The sequence below is a fragment of the Culex quinquefasciatus genome, chromosome 2, assembly GCF_015732765.1.
Source record: "Culex quinquefasciatus strain JHB chromosome 2, VPISU_Cqui_1.0_pri_paternal, whole genome shotgun sequence".
Taxonomy (NCBI): domain Eukaryota; kingdom Metazoa; phylum Arthropoda; class Insecta; order Diptera; family Culicidae; genus Culex; species Culex quinquefasciatus.
The window spans coordinates 134,864,248-134,887,155 of record NC_051862.1 but is presented as its reverse complement, the minus strand read 5'-3'; the positions used below and the strand labels follow the sequence as shown (position 1 = coordinate 134,887,155).

The window sequence follows — 22,908 nt, the reverse complement described above, 5'->3', positions numbered from 1 at the left end:
CTTAAATCAGCTCAACCCCTAGTCGCACACAACTAGGTTATGGTCTTCCTTTGAAGCTCCCTGCGGCCATCTTCAACGCTAATGAGGTATAAATAAACCACCGGCTCCCTCTTTGCCGAAAGGACGTCTCGTTAGAAATGCATTAAAGGACACATGCATCACAAGATTGAGAGACCTCGCTGTAAAGTTGTGAATGAAAATCATCGTGAATGCACTTTGACGAGATTGAAAGAGTTTCGTTGAAAAGGTTTCATTTTAATGAGGAAAAGAAAGTGTCAGTCTTGTTTAGAAAATTGTAATTTTTGTAAAGGACGTCAAAAGACAGTAAGACAACAAGACAACAAGACAACAAGACAACAAGACAACAAGACAACAAGACAACAAGACAACAAGACAACAAGACAACAAGACAACAAGACAACAAGACAACAAGACAACAAGACAACAAGACAACAAGACAACAAGACAACAAGACAACAAGACAACAAGACAACAAGACAACAAGACAACAAGACAACAAGACAACAAGACAACAAGACAACAAGACAACAAGAAAACAAGACAACAAGACAACAAGACAACAAGACAACAAGACAACAAGACAACAAGACAACAAGACAACAAGACAACAAGACAACAAGACAACAAGACAACAAGACAACAAGACAACAAGACAACAAGACAACAAGACAACAAGACAACAAGACAACAAGACAACAAGACAACAAGACAACAAGACAACAAGACAACAAGACAACAAGACAACAAGACAACAAGACAACAAGACAACAAGACAACAAGACAACAAGACAACAAGACAACAAGACAACAAGACAACAAGACAACAAGACAACAAGACAACAAGACAACAAGACAACAAGACAACAAGTCAACAAGACAACAAGACAACAAGACAACAAGACAACAAGACAACAAGACAACAAGACAACAAGACAACAAGACAATAAGATAACAAGACACCAAGCAGATCCAAAATTCAAAAATGTCCAACTTACGACAGTTTGATTTTTCTAACCAGCTGTTGCAGCTGCTGCTACTAAAAAACTTTCCCCACTGTCTTTATGCGGCACGTTATCAATGTCACACATACACCGGCACACACACATAATCACACGTAAAAAACTTTCCTCCCGACACAAACAGCTGGCGCATGTTGTCACTAAATTGTATCGGGTGCAGCCCTCGCGGCTCATCCTTCTTCCCTGAAATGAAACAGAAAACAATGAAACAAACCCACCAAACTCGCACAAATACAGTCAAACGGCTCACACACTCGAACTTACTTATTGTTTCGAATGGGAAAACTTTTGCTGCCGGGCGCGCAACACTAAATATTCGGGTTTTGCCACTGGAGAAGGTCCTAAACTTGGAGTGAAAAAGAGTGAAATTCGGCACCCTTTGGCAAAACTTGGGCTTTTTGGCGAAACAATAATTGTCGCGCTAGGTTTAAGTGCTTTTAAGGGTGGTTGTCAACAATTTGAAACTTTGTTAAATTTTATCTTAGTTTTTTATTCGTTTAGTTCGTTTAGTTCGTTTAGTTCGTTAAGTTCGTTTAGTTCGTTAAGTTCGTTTAGTTCGTTTAGTTCATTTTGTTCGTTTTGTTCGTTTAGTTCGTTTAGTTCGATTAGTTCGTTTAGTTCGTTAAGTTCGTTAAGTTCGTTTAGTTCGTTTAGTTCATTTTGTTCGTTTTGTTCGTTTAGTTCGTTTAGTTCGATTAGTTCGTTTAGTTCGTTTAGTTCGTTTAGTTCGTTTTGTTCGTTTTGTTCGTTTTGTTCGTTTTGTTCGTTTTGTTCGTTTTGTTCGTTTTGTTCGTTTTGTTCGTTTTGTTCGTTTTGTTCGTTCAGTTCGTTTAGCTCGTTTAGCTCGTTAAGTTCGTTAAGTACATTTAGTTGTTCTTAACTCTCTTTAGTTTTTTAGTTTTCATTAGTTTTCATTGGCTTTCTTTATTTTCTTTTGTTATCTTTATTTTCTTTTGTTTTCTTTATTTTTCTTCAGTTTTCTTTATTTTTCTTCAGTTTTCTTTATTTTTCTTCAGTTTTCTAAATTTTCTTCAGTTTTCTTTATTTTTCTTCAGTTTTCTTTATTTTTCTTCAGTTTTGTTTAGTTTTCTTCACTTTTCTTTAGTTTTCTTTTATTTTCTTTAATTTTCTTTAGTTTTCTTTAGCTTTCTTTAGTTTTCTTTAAGTTTTAAATAGTTTTCTTTAGTTTTCTTTAGTTTTCTTTAGTTTTCTTTAGTTTTCTTTAGTTTTCTTTAGTTTTCTTTAGTTTTCTTTAGTTTTCTTTAGTTTTCTTTAGTTTTCTTTAGTTTTCTTTAGTCTTCTTTAATTTTCTTTATTTTTTTTTAGTTTGCTTTAGTTTTCTTTAGTTTTCTTTAGTTTTCTTCAGTTTTCTTTAGTTTTCTTTAGTTTTCTTTAGTTTTCTTTAGTTTTCTTTAGTTTTCTTTAGTTTTCTTTAGTTTTCTTTAGTTTTCTTTAGTTTTCTTTAGTTTTCTTTAGTTTTCTTTAGTTTTCTTTAGTTTTGTTTAGTTCTCTATAGTTTTGTTTAGTTCTCTATAGTTCTGTTTAGTTTTCTTTACTTCTATTTGCCCATGTTCGCATAAATGTCTCATATGCAAAAACAGCAAGATGAGGAAAACGCGAGACAAATTGTCCCACACATAAGGCTACGTGTTATGTTTTCGCGAAAAAAACTGGATTTTCTCCTGATTTCTAGAACAAAGTACTGGAAGTTTCAGGCTTTTGTGAAAGAGTACACGATTTTGAACCAAACTGCAATATACACTCAAAAGTGATTAAAATGAATATGGGACATTTATGTGATCAGGGGCAGTTTAGTTCTCTTTTGTTTCTATGTAGTTCTTTAGTTCTCTTTATTTCTGTTTGGTTCTTTTTAGTTTTCTTCAGTTCTCTTTAATTCTATTCAGATCTCTTTAGTTTTGTAGTTTTCCTTGGTCACCTTTAGTTCTCTTTAGTTCTCATAAACTCAAAAGTGATGAAAAATGAATATGGGACATTTATGTGATCAGGGGCAGTTTAGTTCTCTTTAATTCTCTTTAGTTCTTATTAGTTCTCTTTAGTTCTTTTTAGTTCTCTTTAGTTCTACTTAGTTCTTTTCATTTCTCTTCAGTCCTTTTAAGTTCTCTAAAGTTCTCTTTTGTTTCTTTGTAGTTCTCTTTAGTTATCTTTAGTTCTCTTTGATTCTCTTTAGTTCTTTGGCTTCATCCATAAAGTACGTCACGCAAAAATCAGCCAAAATTTACCCCCCCCCCCTTGTCACGCTTTTCCTATACTTATAACATGCAATGTCACACTTGCTCAGACCCCCTCCCCTAGAGCGTGACATACTTTATGGATGACGCCTTTTTAGCTCTCTTTAGTTCCCTTTAGTTCTCTTTAGTTTTTTTAATTTCTTTTCAGTTCTTTTCCATTCTCTTTAGTTCTCTTCAATTCTATTTAATTCTTTTAAGTTTCCTTTAGTTCCCTTTAGTTTTCTTTAGGCCTCTTAAGTTCTGAAAAATCTTTAGTTCTCTTTAGTTTAGAAAAATCCTTGCTTCTTGTTCATTAGTTTAGAAATAGAAGTTATTTTTATTTTTATATTAATTTTTATTTTTTTATTTTTTCCAGAGTAAAAATGTTGACCTATGTACCCCAATCTTCCCTACATTATCATGGGAGGCCAACTCGAGAAAAGGAAGCAGTTTTCCACGCACGAAATATCCAGAACACTTGTGTGACAACTGTTTTTATTGTCGGTGTTGTTGTTGCTGCTGCTATTTTTGGGGTGGATGGCAGAACCCAAGAGTTGGTTCCAGTTTTTGGTGCATTCATGTTTTTGAAAAGTTCAACCAGAACGCAGCTGGAGGGGAGTGCAAGGAAAAAGTTTTTCTTCAGTGCCAATTTCCCTCTTCTTTCCATTTCCATTTCCAAAGGAAGAGGGTATCCCCTAGGACAATAATTGAGAAAGTTGTCGGGCTCAGAGGCTCTGGATTTTGGCTGTTAATTGAATTGGGCGGTTTTTCTCATGGCTGTAACTTAATTTGCTGGTTTGTGTGCAAGTTTGACCTACGATCGAGTCTGAATAGTTGATAGCTTTTGTGTGGGAAGGAAAACAGTTGGAGAGCTAGTTTTGAAAAGTTGTTGGCTTAATTTGTTTGAGATCGGTTTTCGTTAGGATGACATCATGGAAGTTGGCAATTAAAATTCATTTTCTATCAGTAAAAGGGTCTCCTTTTAGGTGAGACAGTCCATCATCCTCATTATTTATTTATCTTCGACTTGAAGACCGTTGCATAAATTGTAGGATTTTTTTCTCATCCTCACCGTCCTATAATTCACCTTAAAGATCACCCCCTTTTCTCCACGAAAGGATTAAAGTTCATCCCGCTCTGTCAAAACATTTTCCATTTTCCCAAGAAACCACCACTCAATGGAAGAAGATATCTTTCCACGCTAATGGATGCCCTCTGTTGCGCTCATCGCGCTCTCAGGAAGGAAATTTTAAAATATTTTTCGTCTTCGCCTTAATTGCGAAACCGGTGCTATCTTGCGCGATAAAAAAAGTAAAAAAAAAATAAAATGCCAAGGGAAAATCCTCGAAACGATGCGGAAAATCGTCATTAAATGGGCTGACTTGTTTTGGGAAGGTCTTTGCGGGTGAGCGGGGTGAAAAGGTTGACATTTTCCCTAGCCCATTTACGTTTGACTTCCTGGAAGGTGGGGGGCCACCTCCACCTTAAACGAGAATGGAAGTGACATTTGGTCTGGGTAACGATCTCGAGAGTATTTTGACGGGTATCTTTCCGCTCTCCCCCGCTGTGGTGATATCTTAATGGAGTACCACTCACTGATTTAAAGAGAGATTTGCACGAAGGGAAATAATTGGTTTTGTCGAGCGCTCTGCAAAAATCTCTGGAAAAATCAGTTCTGAACTGAACCGCCGAAAACACCACCAAAATTATCATAATGATGATGGCCAGAACAAGACGCGCTCCGCAGGATCAATCGGCCACGCCAAGAAGGTGCCCCGGCGTCTGCCCGAATAATCGTTTAGGCAAATTTGACGTCGACATCACTTAATCGGAATTTTATGGCTCGAACCGACTATTAATATCGAATCGATTCCGGCAGCGACGTAGCGCAGGCTGTGGCGTGCGACATCCGAAAAAGATTTTCCACGATGTCGTCTTGTGCCGGTAACCCTCGGGTGGCCATCGTTTTTTCGCCATTTTTTTTTTTTTTGATAATTTGTTCTGCGTTCATAATTTTTGTAACATTTATCAATCTCATAAAAAATAGTAAACAAATTGTCCCATGATCATTTTTTCAAACAATGGATTTTTTGTTATTCTTTACAATTCTGAATCTGACATTTACCTTCTCAATAAAAATATAAATAATAGATTTCAAAATTATGTCGAAATTAACAGAAACTATATTTAAAAAAAAGTTTTTCAAAGTTACAGTTCAGACTCAATTATCCGGAGCCTCGATATACGATGTTTCGATTATCCGAAGTTTGATTATCCAGAAGGTTTTTATTAGTCTTCGGAAAATCAAATCATGAAAAAAATGTATTTTTTGCCTTTCTTACAAAAGAAAGGTTTAAGGTTTGCTTTTAGAAAAACGCTTTTTTCAGAAATCTTAAAAAATTCGTGCACGGCGCCGATTCGTCCCAGGAAAAAATCCTATTACTAAATTGAAGGTTTAGATACGCTCTATCGATTGAATTTTGGCCCGAAACCCGGAACTCAAAGTCTGATTTTTGAGAGCTCTTTTTCTGAAATACATGAGCGATTTCTGTATCCGCTCTTAAAAATTTGTGTCTTCCATCACTGGAAAACCGCTCGTAAAACCCACAATTTTTAAAAGTCAGATCTGTAGCCGTGGGGTCGGAGACGAACATTTTATTTTTCGATTCACAATTTTCGACCAGTAAATGTGGTCAAAGCCATTTTTAGAGGTATTTTTTGGACTATTTTACAGATAACACTATCAAATTTAAAGAATTCAGTTTCAAACAAAAAGCCATTCGAAAACATGCGCCATAAACTGTTTGGGCCCAAAATTTGAAGCTTTTCCAAAATGTATTTCCTGAGATATAGCGATTTTAGTGTTTTTCGTCTTATTTTTACCCTATTTTTTCCTATTACATTTTTGGATTTATACAAAATCATATACTGAACATCAAATTCGAAGTCCCGGCTCGTTCTCGCTCGAAAAGTCGTCAAGTCGAAGCTTCAACGCCAGCGCTTTTACGCTTGCGCGTTTTACGCTGCGCGTGAAAGTGTTCTTTCTGGCTTCTCATAATTAATCGACAAAGTGCAATAGCGATACATGATGCTATGAGACGCGGGTTCGATTCCCGCCTTATCCACTGAGCTTCTATCGGATGGTGAAGTAAAACGTCGGTCCCGGTTTCTCCTGTCTCGTCAGAGGCGCTGGAGCAGAAATCCCACGTTAGAGGAAGGCCATGCCCCGGGGGGCGTAGTGCCAATAGTTTCGTTTTTTAATAGCGATACATATTATTTTAAGTTAATCATAGACTAACATTATAGACTGAGTACCCTTTTTTTTTCTAATAATGTCAATCCAATATCTTTTTCTTAATTAAATTTAAATGTCTTGCGACAAATAATGCACCTCAGAAATTTAAAAAAAAATGGCATTTGAGGTTTAGCCTAAAAAGATTCAAAGCTTTAGGTAAAATTCTCACTGGATGGTATCATTATGTTTTTGAAAAATTAATTGCACCAATTTATTTCTCGGAGTTTCATCATTTTGTGAGAAAGGCTCTATTTCACCTCTGTTGATCGGGAGCGAATGACCCATAGGGTTAAAGTTCCCCTAATAAAATCAACAACAACAACAACCTCTGTTGATATTAAATCGGTTTTTTTTTTAATTTTTTACATTAAACATTAATTTCAAGAACTGAAAACAATTAGAAATGCATTTTCCTGCGTTCAAAATCATATTTAGTATGCCTGGGATCGATCCAAAAAAAAAAATCAATTTTTGTGGAATTCAAATGTACAACACCTCAAAAAGTTTTTTTTTTTCGACAAAAATAATCTCTGTTATAATTGGATATTTTGAAAACTAATGATTGCAAAACAACTGGGCAGGAGTAAAATGGACTTTAAAATATTTTTTTCATTCAAATGTTGAGACCATAGCTTGTTATTTAATTTTTTGATGTTTTTTTATATTACAAATCGAAAAAAACACTGAAAAAACTGAAAATAAATATCTGTATAACAGGCCTGCCCAAAGTTAAATTCAGCTGTGGCTGAATGGTCACGGTGTTCGCTTGGTAAGCGAATGGTTCTGGGTTCGATTCCCATCTGCTCCCATCGAGAAAGTTAAGGACATAGAAATACTTGAAATGCTGAATATGAACGAAAAATCAAAGTCGCTGGAGGCGGGGTTCGAACCCCCGTCCTTTGGATTGGTAAGCAAAAATGCTAACCACTGGGCCATGGCGACTTGTTGAGCCTAGACTGGAATTAGGAATACTGTTACAACCAACCCGCAACGCCTTTCGAGGTGTATCCTAGGGTTCTACCTCTCCTACTAACATTGAGTCCAAAACCTCCCTACAAACATCTATATCACTAAGGTGACGTAGGGGTCCTTGCGCACTTTAGATAGGTGTTTACTAACGATCCTTCATATCCCTGAGGATAGCTTGGACCCGGCCTGGACCCCCTTATGCCCTGGGCTGTATTACACACTCATCAAAAGATGAAGACATGGTATCTCCCGTGTTGGATTATTGTTCCGGATGAGGGTCTAACACAACCAGACCAAACAGAGGGATAAGCGTTGTGGAGCCTTCCGGTGGTGGGGCGTCCTCCAAATGCTAATGCTAATGCTAATGCTAACAGGCCTGCCCAAAGTCCGGCCCGCGACGGCTTTTCAGAATAGTTTTATAACCGGTCCTTAATAAATAAATTGAGTGTCTAAATTGTTAGAAAATAGCTTCAGACATTTAGTTTTTTTATTTGATTTTTCAATACAATGTTGCTAATTCAACGTGTTATTTGGACTCTGCGATTGTTTTTTTTAAATGTTTTTTTTTGTTTCAAATCCGAAAAAAAATCGAATTTGAACTTAATACTTATCATTTCTATATTGATAGTTTTAAAATCAATTATTAAACTTATAAATGACCCAAGAAAACAACATTATACATTTCTTCAAAATGTTAAATATATGAAAACAAAACTTGATTTTGCACAAAAAGATTTTAAATTTATATTTCTTACAGTGTTTACTGTGTTAACTACAAATTTAAGTTTTTTTTAGGAACTCGATTAAAATAGATTTTAAATAAACGATATAACATAGCAAAAAATAATTTATTTTTTCAGAACAACTTTTCAGTGATAATATTTTTTTATGAATTTCAATAGTTTAAAGAAATTTAAAAAATAGTTACATTAAAACAACTCAAAATATATGTGTCCACACTTTAAAAATGTTGTGTGTTTTTTTTGTTTAAAATGCTTTGTAAAAAAAAAATCAGAAAAGGGTGAGAACAATGCAAAAGGCGTTTTTTTAAAATGAAAATTCGAATCCAAATTTCGTTTCAATAAATTCTATAATGCCTCATTGATTTTTTTTATACAAGTTGTTGTGTTGAGGAGATAAATCTGTAAAAAAAAACTTGCAACGACCGATGACATTTGAACCTTTTTTTAAGTTACTGATATGAGGGTATTTAATTTAACATTTTTATATATATTTTTTTAATCGCTTTATGAACTTAAGTTGGCCAAACATTTGAGAATAATGGCATTCTTGAAAAATAAAACAACCAAATTTATTGAGAAATTTAACTTTCTAGTTTTCATTTCCTTAATTTTTGTTTAAATAATGATAAATTATAGTACATTAATCATGATTATTTTGATCATATTGAATCATTAAATTTGCTTGATTTTTGTTCATTAATTTTTTGAGAAATTTAAGCTTTATAGCCGTTACAACAGATTCTGATTTCTGAACAACATTACTGTTATTCGCATTCGCATTCGCATTTCTGAACAACATAACTGTTATTGTTTTAAAGTGTTGCTGATTGAACATAAAAAATAATTAATTAATTTGAGAGTTTTTTTTCTTCAACAGCTTTGTTGACTTTTCTCACAAAAACTGAATTGCGCAAAATACTAAACTTGAAAAAAAAAAACAATTTTTGGATAGATTCTGGATGACAAAAATGGTATCTTTTGAGCTTAGGCACAAGCTAATTAAAATTAATTTGGCAGTATTGATATTAAAATATTAATATCATAATTTGTCAATAGCTTGGATATAGTTGATATTAAATCAAATATTTAGATATCAAACCAAATTTGTAATAGAAAAGTATTTAACATATTTTTTGATATCGTTTTTTTTTTGTTTGTTTTTGTTTTTCTAGAATTCAAAAGATCAAAAATTTTCCAACGAATTTGTTTCTACCCTCCAAGGGTTAAGAGTTCAGTTAAGGTATCACCCAGTCACGGCCCGCCTCCTGCTCTGATCCGCGTGTTCTCTACGTGACTTTGCCGAATCGGCCGAAACAAACCGCACCACCGCCGCTCGGTTGTGTTCAATTCCGGGTGAAGATCATCAAGTTGAGGGGTAGGGAGACCAGCAGAAGCAGATTGCGTCAAGTGATGGATATAATTGGTATTATGGAAATTGTTATTGGTCGCAGCAGCGCCCTCTCGTTTTCCCACTGGAAAATTATGATCCATAATTTGGCCTCTGTCAGCCAACAAGTTAGGCTGGGGGTGTCGGTGGCAAATCTGTTTTGTGTCACACGAAGCTGGGAAATGTCATGATTTTGTGGTGGCGACTAGCGAGTGCTGATGATGTTGTGGGTGGATGATTGGAACTCTGTGGGGTAGGTTTTAAATGATGAGATAATTGGAAATTTAATGTTATTGTTGGTTATGTTTGATTCGTTTTATTTTTTTAACAAATTTAATTTGCATTAAAAGTTTATTTTTGAAGAAGCATTTGCTTCGCACTAATTTCCTTAATCCAAAGTGACATCAATAAATCAAAGCAAAACTTTTCTCACAGACTTTGCTGGCATCACTCTTAATTCAAAGAAAAAAGAGAAATCAATCTAATGTCCTGCGTGAAATTCCTCGGAAACCGAGCCCAAAAGTACATCATCTATTATTTAGTGACCGCAAACAGTCGGCACAAACAATCGAAGTTCTGTCGTCACAGAGTGGCTGCTGCCCAACAAACATGTCAAACATTTGTCCTTCTGAGCCTCGGGATTAGGCTCAGAATCCATTTGGGGGAAAGAGACACTGTGAAAAATTGTATTTTTATTTTTTAACACTAATCTAAAATGAAATCTAAAAAAATTGGATATTTCTACTGTGTTCAATGATCTCCTTCCACACATCGTGGTCCATCCATTAGTCCATCGGAGTTCTATCAATATACTGATTTTGTTTCCACTTTTCTTCTCCCTCCCCCAGGCTAAGCTGGAAACCAAAGCGCTGAAAGCCAAACGGCCTGGCTTCACGGACGAGCGATACCACGAGACGTCCTACTACATCGAGAATGGTGAGTATCCTTTTCCAGTTTCTTGCTTTCTTTTATTTTTGGTCTCCCCTTTTGAAAACAAACATAAATAAATGTTTTATTTGCTTTAGTCGATGGAGTGATTCTCGAAGAAATTTAGTTCTTCACAGATATTTTTTTAATAAACGAAACGCTTAAAACTTCAATCCTTCTATTTATGAATTTTAAAAATAAATCAGTATCGAAAACTATTACTTTTCAGCACTCAAACCGGTGATATTAGGAACTATTCAGTACTGCTTTTTTTGTAATAGTAATTTTTGTTTTAAAATAGTGATAAATCATCATTGTTTCGTTGAGAATTTTCCAAATGGTTGATTGACTGTAAAAAGTCAATCTTTTATTTGCCTTGATTTTGAAGTTCAAAAAAGTATCCCCTCCTGTAGATTGACTTTCCATGTTGACTAGCTAATACTTGGCCCCCTCTCCAACCAAACATCAACTAATGGACTTTTTTTTCCCTCCCCAACTCGAAAACTTTGGCAGGCCTCCGGAAGGTGTACCCGTACTACTTCACCTTCACCACGTTCACCAAGGGCCGCTGGGTGGGCGAGAAGATCCTGGACGTGTTCGCGCGCGAGTTCCGGGCCCACCCGGCCGAGGAGTACGAGCGGTGCATCAAGGCCGGCACGCTGACGGTCAACTACGAGAAAGTGCCAACAGACTATAGGTTAAAGCATAACGATCTCCTGGCGAACATCGTGCACAGGTAATTGACCGCTTTCCGTGTTTGGGCACTCTGTGCTGTCCGACCGACTTACCTTGCCCCCTTGAGTTGCCTTGTCTTTTTTGGACTTTTTTCTTTTTAATTTTTAGTTTTTTTTGTCACTTTTGAAACTTTCCAGTAGTTTGTAGAAGTCAATGCCAACAAACAGAAAGAAAACATTCGAGTTTTCCAACTTTGTTACGACACCTTAGTATAACTCTATCTTTTTTATTTTTTTAAATGTCTTGTGACGAGAAAAAAACGCGACTGAGCTAGCGCCCGAACAACTGTACAAAAATAATAATAATCCAAGGCGACACCCTGTCTCTAGGACTAGGTCCAGCCAAATCCCCAACCAAAAAAGAAAACCCCCTGTAAAAAGTACTGCCTTTTGCGAGACTAAACTAAACAAACCCAAACAAAAAAAGTCACACAAATTAAGCGCTATTTTCAGAACGTGTGTGTTGGAGTCAAAACCTCAGCCAGGACACTCAGACAACATCCACCCCCTGTTACTTTCTGTACATATTCCACATCCACAAACACACACACACATCTCATGGCATCCCAGATTTCCCTCCTGAAACCACAAATCGAATTACCAAAAGTCCCTTTTTCCCGTGCCCCCAAGAGTTCACCTTTGCCTGCTTTTTTTTTGTTCGTTTGTTGTCATCTCATTTTTCTGTTGTGTGTCTCGTTTTCCCCCATTTTCCCGAGAGTCCATTTTCCATCCAGTCTCATAACCATTACAAGAAACAAGTTAGTGTGAGCGTGTTAGTTTGTTTTTTTTTCGTGCTTACGTACACAACACAGAATTCATTAAGCTTTGCTCAAATTACGAGAAGAACAAAGAAAGCATTTGGGCTTGTTGTTTGCTAAGTTGCTGTGTCAAGTGTGCAATTATGTGTTATTAACTGACCGCTGTGAACTGTTCACCATGAAACGCTTTTATCGAATAAATTGTTTTTTTTTTAACATTGTTTGAATATTTTTAAAGTTAATATTCATTAAATTTTAAAGTTTGCCGTTCGTTTTCTAATGATTTCATATATTTGTTAAGTACGGCTTGAAACACTTGTCAACACTAATATAGAACAACAAGAATAAGTAAAAAATTATAAGCCTGACACATTTTGAAGCAGAGAATGTTTACATTTAGAATAAGCAGGAGAGACTATTTTTTTACAAATCCACTTTGGCCCATTTACATTGTTTTATTTAATTTGTTCAAACAAAAATGACAAAATTGACAGTATTTTTTTATTATTCTAGGCCAACAAAAAGATTATTTAAATTATTTTATTTTACCTCCACTCTCCCTTCGTATTTTTTACTTTTTCTGATTCTCCAAAAACTACAAGTGTTATCGGAAAAACATACAGAATAAATTCACTAAACCATTTCAAAACCCTCTGGAAACGTTTATTTTCCATTTTAAATAAGACGTTTTAAATATTCGGAAAAGCAGCACAATTCGGAAAAATCGTAAAAATTTAGTTTTTTTTTAAATTTATTGACGTTGTTTTTTGGGTTGATTTTTATACTTTTTGTTTAACATAACCTGCATTTTATTTATTGAACAATTTTTCAATTTTCATGACAAGTGTGCATTTTTCAAGTCAAACATGCTTTGTAAAAATGTTGTTTTAAATACAATTTTTTTTTCATTCCAAGAAAAAAGATTAATTTTTGCTACAGTTTGTCTGTCAAGCATTTTATGTTCTGATTGGGATTAAAGAGTAAAGAGAATAAAGTTGCATTAAATATTTTCAAAATATTAAATTTAAGCAAATATTTTAAAATTGTTTTGACAAAAAAAATAACTCCTGGAAAAAAACTGTTATATTCTGCATTTTATTGTCAACAAATATCTTTTTTTTTAAGTAAGGAAGTTGCTTTAATTATTTTTCAATATTTTTTGTTTCAATAATTTTGGTAAATTTCTACTTGCAAAGACCAAATAATTTTTAGCTTCGAAATCAATACCACGTGGTTTAGTATATTTAAATGTTATTAAAAGTTTTTTAGTTTTTATAAAGTATTTACTATCAATACAACACTAACTTGTATTAGAATTATTGCTATCAAACTATTCTTTAATTTAATGTTTTTCCAGATTTCTATGGAATTTCATGAATTTTTATTCTATTTTGGATTTTAGAAAAGCGATTACAATATAACTCTTAAACAATTAAAATTTTCCATCGATCATTTCTTTAAAAAAAATGGTTGACAAATCGATGCCTCTGTGCTATCTGATGTAAAATCAGCATTTTTTTTAAATGCAAGTTAGCACTGCATTTAATATATTTGTCTCCCGTAGTTTTGCTTTCCTATTCCAGAACTGCGAAATTTAATCCTAGAATCATCATTTTGATGACAATTTGACTTTAAATTGATTCAGAATTCCCCAACAAACTTAATGATTTTTCCTTTCTTTGCATAGTTGCCTTATTTTTTAAGACATTACGAAAAAAAATCTTTTTCTATTACATCGATTTGGTGTCTTCGGCAAAGTTGCATATGTCTCAGAAAAATTAGCTACAATCCTAAAAAAAAAAATTTTTTTTAATTCGGCTTTTCACACAAAAAAGTGAATTGCGCCAAATAACCATTTTTGAAAAAGTTTAGGGTGTCGAAAATTCCATCTTTTTAGCTGTAACAAAAGTTGGTAGAAAAAAAACAATGTTGCCATTTCTAAAAATCTTGATTTATAAAAAATAAACGTGGGAAAAGTAGAAAAATTTGTTTTGACTTCAGGCCGTTGCAAATATTATTTGAAGTTTATGTCCCTCGACTGTGGCCAAAGTATAAATATAAAAATGAAATTACAAGCCACAGTATTAACATTTGAATGAAAATGTGTTTTAAGATGCATTTTACACTTGCTCAATTGTTTTGCAATCTTTTGTTTTCAAAAATATCGAAGTATGGACGAAATTGTTTTACGCCGAAAAAAATCCTTTTTGTAGGATTCACAACGGAATTTTACCAACATTGAGTTTAGATCGATCTCAAACATTCTAAATATGATTTTAAACGTAGGAAAATGCATTTCAAATTGTTTTCAGTTGATTTGACTTCTATTTTCAGCTGAAATCACTGGAAAACGTTTCTTAGAACTACCTTATCTACAATTTCAGTTTTAGTATTCTTAAGATCATTTTTGAAAACGATCACCAAAAGATTTAAAACTAATCATCAATCATCATGAGAAATTCTACGTCCATTTTTCAATGGGTCCCAGAAATTGCAGTTTGATACCAGAAATTATCGAGGCAGTGACAAAAGGTAGTTGAAAATTGTGATTTTTTCTTGATTTTAACGTAACAAAAGCCCCACCAAATTTATTTTGATAAAAACGACTCAAATTTTTTTTTCTAATTTATTTTCGATCTGGAATATTAAAATTTGTAGGATAAAGCAACTTCTTTTTTGGACAGAATTTTTATTTAGTTTTCAAATTATACTATTTTTTACTAAGACTATGAAAACTTCCCTTAAATTTTATCGAAAGGTACGCTTTATTTTCCATTTTTGATACTTTTTGATGAAATAAATTGAAATTGATCCCAGAATTTTCTTTTCAATTTTATTTCAAAGAAACTAAGATTGATTTAATTAAAAAAAACCATTGTTGATTTTGCAAATATAACGGTAATCAATTATGCACGAATTTGCCACAAAAAAACAAACTAACAAACGCTTTACCACAATTAACATAATATCATCAAAACATGCTCTCAAAAAGACTATTCACTGTCATATGTGTGACATGTATTGTTGTCATGTATTGTACTGTTCCGCTTTTGTTTTAATCCTAACCACAATTACCCCAACCGAATACGCAACACCCACCACCCTCTTACACCCACCTCACTCATCTGTCACCCGTGTTGTTTGTTTATTGTTTTCGTTTAACTCTTTGTGTAGCCTGCTCACATCCACCACCCACCACCCCACGTTTCGTTTTAAAGTCATGCGCCCTTCAAAAACTTTTTACCATAAAACCCCTTAAAAAAGATAAAAAAAAACCGAAAAACCGTCCTCTTACCCCCAAAAAAGACCGACAAAAACAAAGTTTTAATCACCACCCCGTTCCACCCTCTCCCCCCTTCATCAGAAAGAAAGCCAAACTTTCATCTACATATGAGTGTTGTATTTTCCAGACATGAAGTTCCAGTTACTAGTCAACCAATCACAATAGTGCACATGGACGACGATATTGTGGTTGTGAATAAACCGGCATCTATACCTGTAAGTGGCTTAAATGACCGCCATAATGTTTCTTTTTTCGTTTCCTTCCTTCTTGTTATTCTCTTTTTATTTTTGTTATCTTGTCCTATTTTTATGTATTTATGCTACCATTTTCCTTAACAATAATACAATTTGAACGACTTAAATTTTCTCCCTATAACCTTTAACAATTTTGCCTTAAAACTTTTTCCTCCAATACTTCACAGGTTTAATTGATTTCATTGTTCCAAGCTCCGTTTGTTTGCTCGTGTTCTACGTTTGTTTAATCCGATCCCGTGATTGGCCTCTAAAACCACCAAACGGGTGGTCCCAGCCATTGTTTCACGTTTAACAATGCCCCCTACCAGTGTATGTGTGTGTGTGCTGTGCGTGAGTCACAAAACGCTCATTGTTTGCACCCTCACAAACACACACGCACACACAGTTACGCGCGCCCCGATCACAACAAAGGGCAGATTGTGTGTTTGCGATTGTGCCCGTTTATCCTTGAAAACAGACTATTTTGGTGGTATCGCTGGGGTGCAAAATGAAATTTAAACAGTCCAAATTAAAGGGTGGCGAATTTCGCACACAAATTATGCACAAAACCCCCTTCTCCAGGGAGGTTGAATATATAACGAGTTACAAAGCCGGAATTCCGGACACACACACAATAGCATATTCGATTTTGGGTAAAATATTGCATTGCACCGAAAAAGGTCGATACCACCAAAAACAATTCCGTAATAACTGCGCGAACAAACACCAAACACACACACGCACATGTGCAAAACGTATTTGTGAGGCTTTTCTCGCGTGAGCTTTTCCGGAAAAACACCGCCCCGCCACCACGACGACGTGTCAAGGGAAGGAAAATCCGGCCTGATTCGGACAATTATCCCAAATTTTAATCCTGTGTCTCGCACAGCAAAAAATCCGATGGTAAAATCGCATGCTAAAGCATGCACATCACCTTTGTGAGCAAAAGCATGTAATATTGTATGAGAAAACGTGTACACAAAAAGCATGTACAAAAGAAAAATAAATAAATTTTGCACACCCTAAAAATAACATCAATCTGGTGAGAGTCATATCCAGATTACCAAGTCCGCGCCCCAACCGTCTCGGCTATCTCACCTTCTTGTAAATGTTGAGTTCAACGCCGATATACCAGTAGGTTTCCCGTACGTCGAATACTGAATTAACTGTATACGATGTATGGGGAACGTACACCTACACCGGTGATGATCCAACCATAATCACAGCGGCGAGATAGCCGAGATGGTTGGGGCGCGGACTTGGTAACCTGGATATGACTATCACCAGATTGATGTTATTTTTGGGGTGTGCAAAATTTATTTATTTTTCTTTTGTACATGCTTTTTGTGTACACGTTTTCTTATACAATATTACATGCTTTTGCTCACAAAGGTGATGTGCATGCTTTTGCATGCGATTTTACACAGAAATTTTTTACTGTGCGGTTGACCGCACACAAACAGTCAATCAGGCACACACCCTCACTCACACCCCGGAAATCTCACCTGACACAATCACCACCAAAAGCTGGGATTTGACCTCTGATTGGTCAATCGAATCACAATGATTTGTGGTTTGTTGACTGTGTGGGTGTGAAGTTTTTCGAATAAGCTTTGTCGGAAGTTTGAAAAATCCCAAAAATGCCAAAAAATGGAGACGCGTGGTGATTATTGTTGAATTAGATTTGTTTTACCCCAGAAAACCATTAAATCTGTACTAAATGGTTTAAGACAGTTAATGAAGTGAAATTAAACAATTGTTTCACTAGTCTTGTGTCGTCATTTGCATTGTTCATATCCCGATTTTGTTCTTCTTTTGCCTCAGAAATTGTAATAAATCACTAGAAAAAAAATTAAAACATTCATAAACATTAACTTTAAATAAAAAGTTTTTTAATATTTTTCAGCGATTTCAAGTGTAATTTTTTCTTGTTAAATCCAAGAATAGTTTGATAAATTTGCAAGTTATTTAATCTTAAGGAGGTATTAGACTATGACATATAAACAGACAAACTTGAAATTGTGCTTGCAGGATGACGTTACTAAAAAACGTCATCTTGCATAGATTGGCTTTGTTTGCGAGTTTGACAAGCTGTAAAACACGAAATAGTGCGAGTTTGATTTATTGTTTGTCGTAATCCAATACCTCCTTTAGAAATATTTTATATTTTTAAAGGTGTTTTTGGAGAAAATCTCCTAAGAATCCTCTTTTTCTAAAGTTTTATTCTGATCATTTTTTCAAATGACACATTTTGGGTTTTTTCACAGAAAAAATGTTGAAACCTCTTATTTGAGTAATTTTACCTAAAAAATTAATAACCCTACTCGGGTTGTCAATCGATAAAATTATCGTCGATAATATAATCGTCTAATGATTGCGATAATGGTTAATTTTTAAAATCTTTCTTAAATCGACTCAATTCAACCTAATCATTTTTAATTTTCAATATTTTCGCCAAGAATATATATTTTTTTTAATTAAGTAGGTTTCAAAGTACACCCAAACGGCGGTCGCATGATTGGGATGCATGGCGGCATGAAAGTATATCAGAATCTGCATGAAAACTGTCCTCATGCATTTTTTGCGATATAGGGGTATGACATTTTTGCCCGTTAACGACAATTATCGACATTACCGACGGCTTTTTGGTTGTATTTCACAAAAAAAAAAACCCTTTACAGAACGAGTATTGAACCACCAACTTCTTGGTTATTGATCCGACACGCTACCACCGCGCCCTGGACGCTTGATGAAATGTGAGTGAATGAGCACCAACATATTCTTCTCTTTAGAGTGTTGCTCGCGGACGGGCCAGCATTATATGTGTTGGTGAGAACTGCAGATCGCTGATATGTTTACACGCGGGCAAAAATGATCTACGGGCCTGCTACAAAAAATGTTATAAAATGTGACATTTTCTGCAGCAAATCCACTGTTGCAGATTTTGAGATATATTTTTCCTTTGGGTGTATAAATACTCAAAATTGTTCACAAAAAATGTCAAATTGTCTTAATTAGCTTTATATGGGTATCGAACAAAGCGCTTTGTATGCTTTTTTACTTTATTACCTTTTTTTTGCAATATACTAAAATTTTCATAATATACCGTATATTTGCTTCGTTTGATACCCATATTAATTTTTTTTTAATTTGATGGGTGGTCTCTCATGCTCATGCTCATGCTCATGCCCGTATTATTATTTTTTTAATTTGAGTATTTTCAAAAACATACGATATTTTTTTAAATTTCTAGTGATTTACAAAAAATAAAGTGAAAATGCATTCAAAATTCCACTTCCTTTGCAAATTTTTAGTACTGAGTATTTTTGAAAAATACATTATTTTGTAAAAATTTTAATGTTTCATAAAACACTCTAATAAACTGAACATGCTCATCAAATTTAGCTTCGTTTGATACCCATGTTGCAAATCATGAAAATTTGAGTATTTTCCAAAAAATACAGTATTTTGGGAAACCTTTAGTATTGTCAAACAAAACTTTTATAATTTAAAAATGCATAGAAAATTTCGCTACGTTTGATACCCATATTGCATGTTTTGAAAATTTAAGTATTTTCGAACAAATACAGTATTTTGTGAAAATTTTAGTATTTAAAAAAAAACTTATTTGAGTATTTATAAAAACTCACGATATTTTGTGAAAATTCTAGTAATTTACAAAAAAAAAAAATCCGTTTCATTTGCTTATTTCGAAAATTTGATTATTTTTGAAACATACATTATTTTGTAACAAAAAAACTCTAATGAATTGAACATGCTCATCAAATTCTGCTTCGGTATCAAATGTTGCAAATCATGAAAATTTGAGTACTTTCAAAAAATAAGGTATTTTGTGATAATTTTAGTATTTTCAAAAATACTTTTATAATTTCAAAATGCTTAACTAATTTCGATTTGTTTGATACCCATATTGCAAATTTTGAAAATTTGAGGACTTTCGAAAAATACAGTTTTTTCTGATCATTTTTTTGTACCTTGAAACTTACAACATCTACAATAAATATATTCCTTGTAAAAGCATTGAAAATTTCTCATGATTTGGTTGAACTAAGTCGTTTTTATTGAGATTTTTTTTAAAAATTAGTTAACGTGAGACGATAGAATTATCGTTATCGTCATCGAGCCTCGTTAATTTTTCGTTAACAACCTTGATCCCTACACACGCAGAATTTGAATCTGAGACGATATCTTTTTTTCTGTTTAGCGTCGATAAGGTTAATAAATTTCAGTTATTTAACACTTTTTGTTTTTCAAATTTATTATTTCAGCATATTATCCCAAAAAAAAATAATAAAATTCTATAACCCTAGTCACATTTTAAATTCAGATTTAAAGGTTTACGAAAGTGCTTAATTAGTTCAAGAATCAGCCTAGAATTCGAACTACGTTAATTCTGGAGCAATATTTTGAATGGCATAGGTAACTATTTAACAAAACCCGTAGTGTTAATAGATTGCTGGGAAGGCCAGCTATTAATTTACATTTCGAGTTTTGTGAAACAGTTACCTGTTGGCTCGGAATTTGGATTTTTTTTTCAGCTGTCAAAATGCTTTTTCGCCCTTTTTCTAGTGTTACTTCAGTACTTATATTTCTTTTTCTGAAAAGTATTTTTTATTGGAATAAATTGAGAAAGACAATTTTAGTGATTTATTTCAACATATCTCCTCTCCATCATGTTAATTCCTGCCTAGATTTTACACATTATATCAAATCCCAAACTTGACTACTCACTAAATAAAATTAAAACACTGTACAAATTACACGTCTTTTTTAACTCGCAAAAAGTTTACTTTATGTTTACCACTCCACCCCGTTTTATCTCATTCGTTTTATCTCTTTTATTTACACTCTTTATTTCTTTTATATTCCTTCTCTCTTCATTCGGCTCTCCCGCTTCGAATTGTCGCCCGAAATCGGCAATCGATTCGCGTTTGAATAAACCGCTCTCTTTCTTTCTGTGTTTTTGTTGACGCACACAAACAAAACCAACCAATAAAACGCACACACACGCGCGCCGCGTAACGAATGTTGAATGTTGTTGTGTGTGTGTGCTGCTGATGCTGCTGCCGCCGCTGACTTGACATAAACAATAAACAAAACAAAACAAAACTGTACTTACGGTTATGGTGTGCGTGTGCGTGTCTAAACATCAAATGCAACGTATTAAAATGAAAATAAAAACAATAAACAACCATGTTGACCTTGGCACTTATGAATATTTGTTTACATATTGTGTAAATAAACCTCAAATCAAACAACAAAACAATGCACACCATCGGTGGGGACCGAATGCGCGCGGCAAACTCACTGTTGATCACCTCCTGCCAAAACAAACAAACAAAAATTAAACCGATTGGAAAAAAACAAAAACTTGTGACGGAAACAACCTTGTGCAACAACTGTGTAACTTACACGATCGAATCAAAAAACTTCACGGAACCGATGATGCACGCAAAACCTGCAAATCAAACAGGCACGAGACGCCCGTTCTAGATCATCCCATCAATATAATCTATGTTGACAACGATCTCGTTGTGCTGGACAAACCCTGCTCGTTGCCGGTGAGTAGTAGCTGCTGACACACACGCACCCACCTCGTGGTTCCATTTCCTCCCTCTCTCTCTTTCTGCGTGACCTTATCCCTTAAGTCATCCTTTCCTCTAGTCCCGAAATCTTCGAATTACTCCCACGAAGGACATGTCACTTGGAGCAGTGTCACATGGCGGTACTTTCACCTTCGTTTGTGTGTATACCTCTTTTTGAAGCATCATCGCCGGTAAACCGGACACAACGGTACCCCTTTTGTTTTCCTGTTCATCGGATCATCTTCACCGACACATAACTTCCTCGCTGCGGGAGGAATTTTACGCTGAATACTTCCAGTAGAGTTGACTAACGAGCCTGAAGGTCTTTCTGTGTACGAAAGAAATCTTCAAATTTGCATGAGTTTTGTGTGCCAGTAATTGCGTGTCTGACGGTAGAGATGAACGCAAAGCTGCTCAGAGTGTTATGGTAGTGTGAGTTACTATCTCCGTAGCGATGCAACGAGAATAGGGAAGAGAGACTCTCTCACGTATCAGCATCTCGTCATCTCATTGACGAAGGATAGACGGGGTGAAACATGGCGAAAATCTCATTCGAGCTCTCAAAAAACATCAATCAGTAAACGATATTTTTAGACTCTCACTGCTATTTCAAGAAAAATATGGAGGGTTTAATGGGTAATTCTCTACCAACTCACACGAAATCGGGAAAAGTTGCCCCGACCCCTCTACGATTTGCGTAAAACTTTGTCCTAAGGGGTAACTTTTGTCCCTGATCACAAATTCGAGGTCCGAGGTTGATATTTCGTGACGGAGCGGGGGTACGACCTCTTTCATTTTTGAACATGCGAAAAAGAGGTGTTTTTCAATAATTTGCTGCCTGAAACGGTGATGAGATAGAAATTTGGTGTCAAAGGGACTTTTACGTAAAATTGGACGCCTTTTTTTAAATTGGACATACTTTTCATCGAAAAAAAAACACAAAAAATATTTAAAAACTCTGCCATTTACCGTAACTGAACTGTAATTTTTTATTTTGGATCGTGTACTTTCAATGAAAGTTGAATGTGCTTTTCAAGTTTACATTAGCCCAGAAGGTTATTTTTTTCATTTGAATTTTTTTTTTAAATAATTTCTTCCTCAGTTATAAGTGGAACTCTTTGATGAAGATTGTATCATTTCTGGTTGAAAAGTTTGATTATCATTTTTTTTAAATTAACACCTTAATATTTATTTTTGATAAAGTTTTTCGCAAATTTGTTAAATTCATAATGATCTATGATTTTTTCAAATTAAATTTCAAAATTTTAATTCGTTTTTTAAGTTTTTTTCACACCAGAAAATTAATTCTGTAAGAATCAAGGGATGATTCCCTAACAAAATCGATCTTTTGAGACAAAATGCTAACTCCTAGGTCAGCTCGCTCCTCGAAACCCCCATCATCGTATATCTTAACAAGGGCAAACTCAACCAGCAAAAAAAAAATATTGCAAAAGCAATTTAGATCCCTCAGATTCCATGCGATGGGTCGCGCTCACTAGCAAGCTAGTCCGGCTGCTTTTTTAAGAATAACAGATGCGATATTAATATCCTGAATTTAAAAATAATATCCCCCAGAATGGATTGGCGCCGAAGCGGAAAAAATGTGCAGAGAGAAAAAAAATGCGTGCTTTTAGAATCGAGTTGTCGTCCTTGGAAAAGGGCTCCGTATTGCACCCCGAGCAGAATGTTGCAGTGAGTAGAGAAC

At 34.6% G+C, this 22,908-nt stretch overlaps 1 protein-coding gene across 2 annotated transcripts in view; it reads left to right on the top strand.

Annotated features, from left to right (window-relative positions):
- LOC6033760 (RNA pseudouridylate synthase domain-containing protein 2) overlaps positions 1-22,908 on the top strand; it is a 398,524-nt gene that overhangs the window by 323,970 nt on the left and 51,646 nt on the right. For both annotated transcript variants that reach the window (XM_038251446.1, XM_038251445.1), the window contains 3 exons: positions 10,511-10,598; positions 11,103-11,325; positions 15,492-15,579. In XM_038251446.1, the coding sequence (XP_038107374.1) occupies positions 10,511-10,598; positions 11,103-11,325; positions 15,492-15,579 (399 nt within the window). The remainder of the gene's footprint in view (positions 1-10,510; positions 10,599-11,102; positions 11,326-15,491; positions 15,580-22,908) is intronic.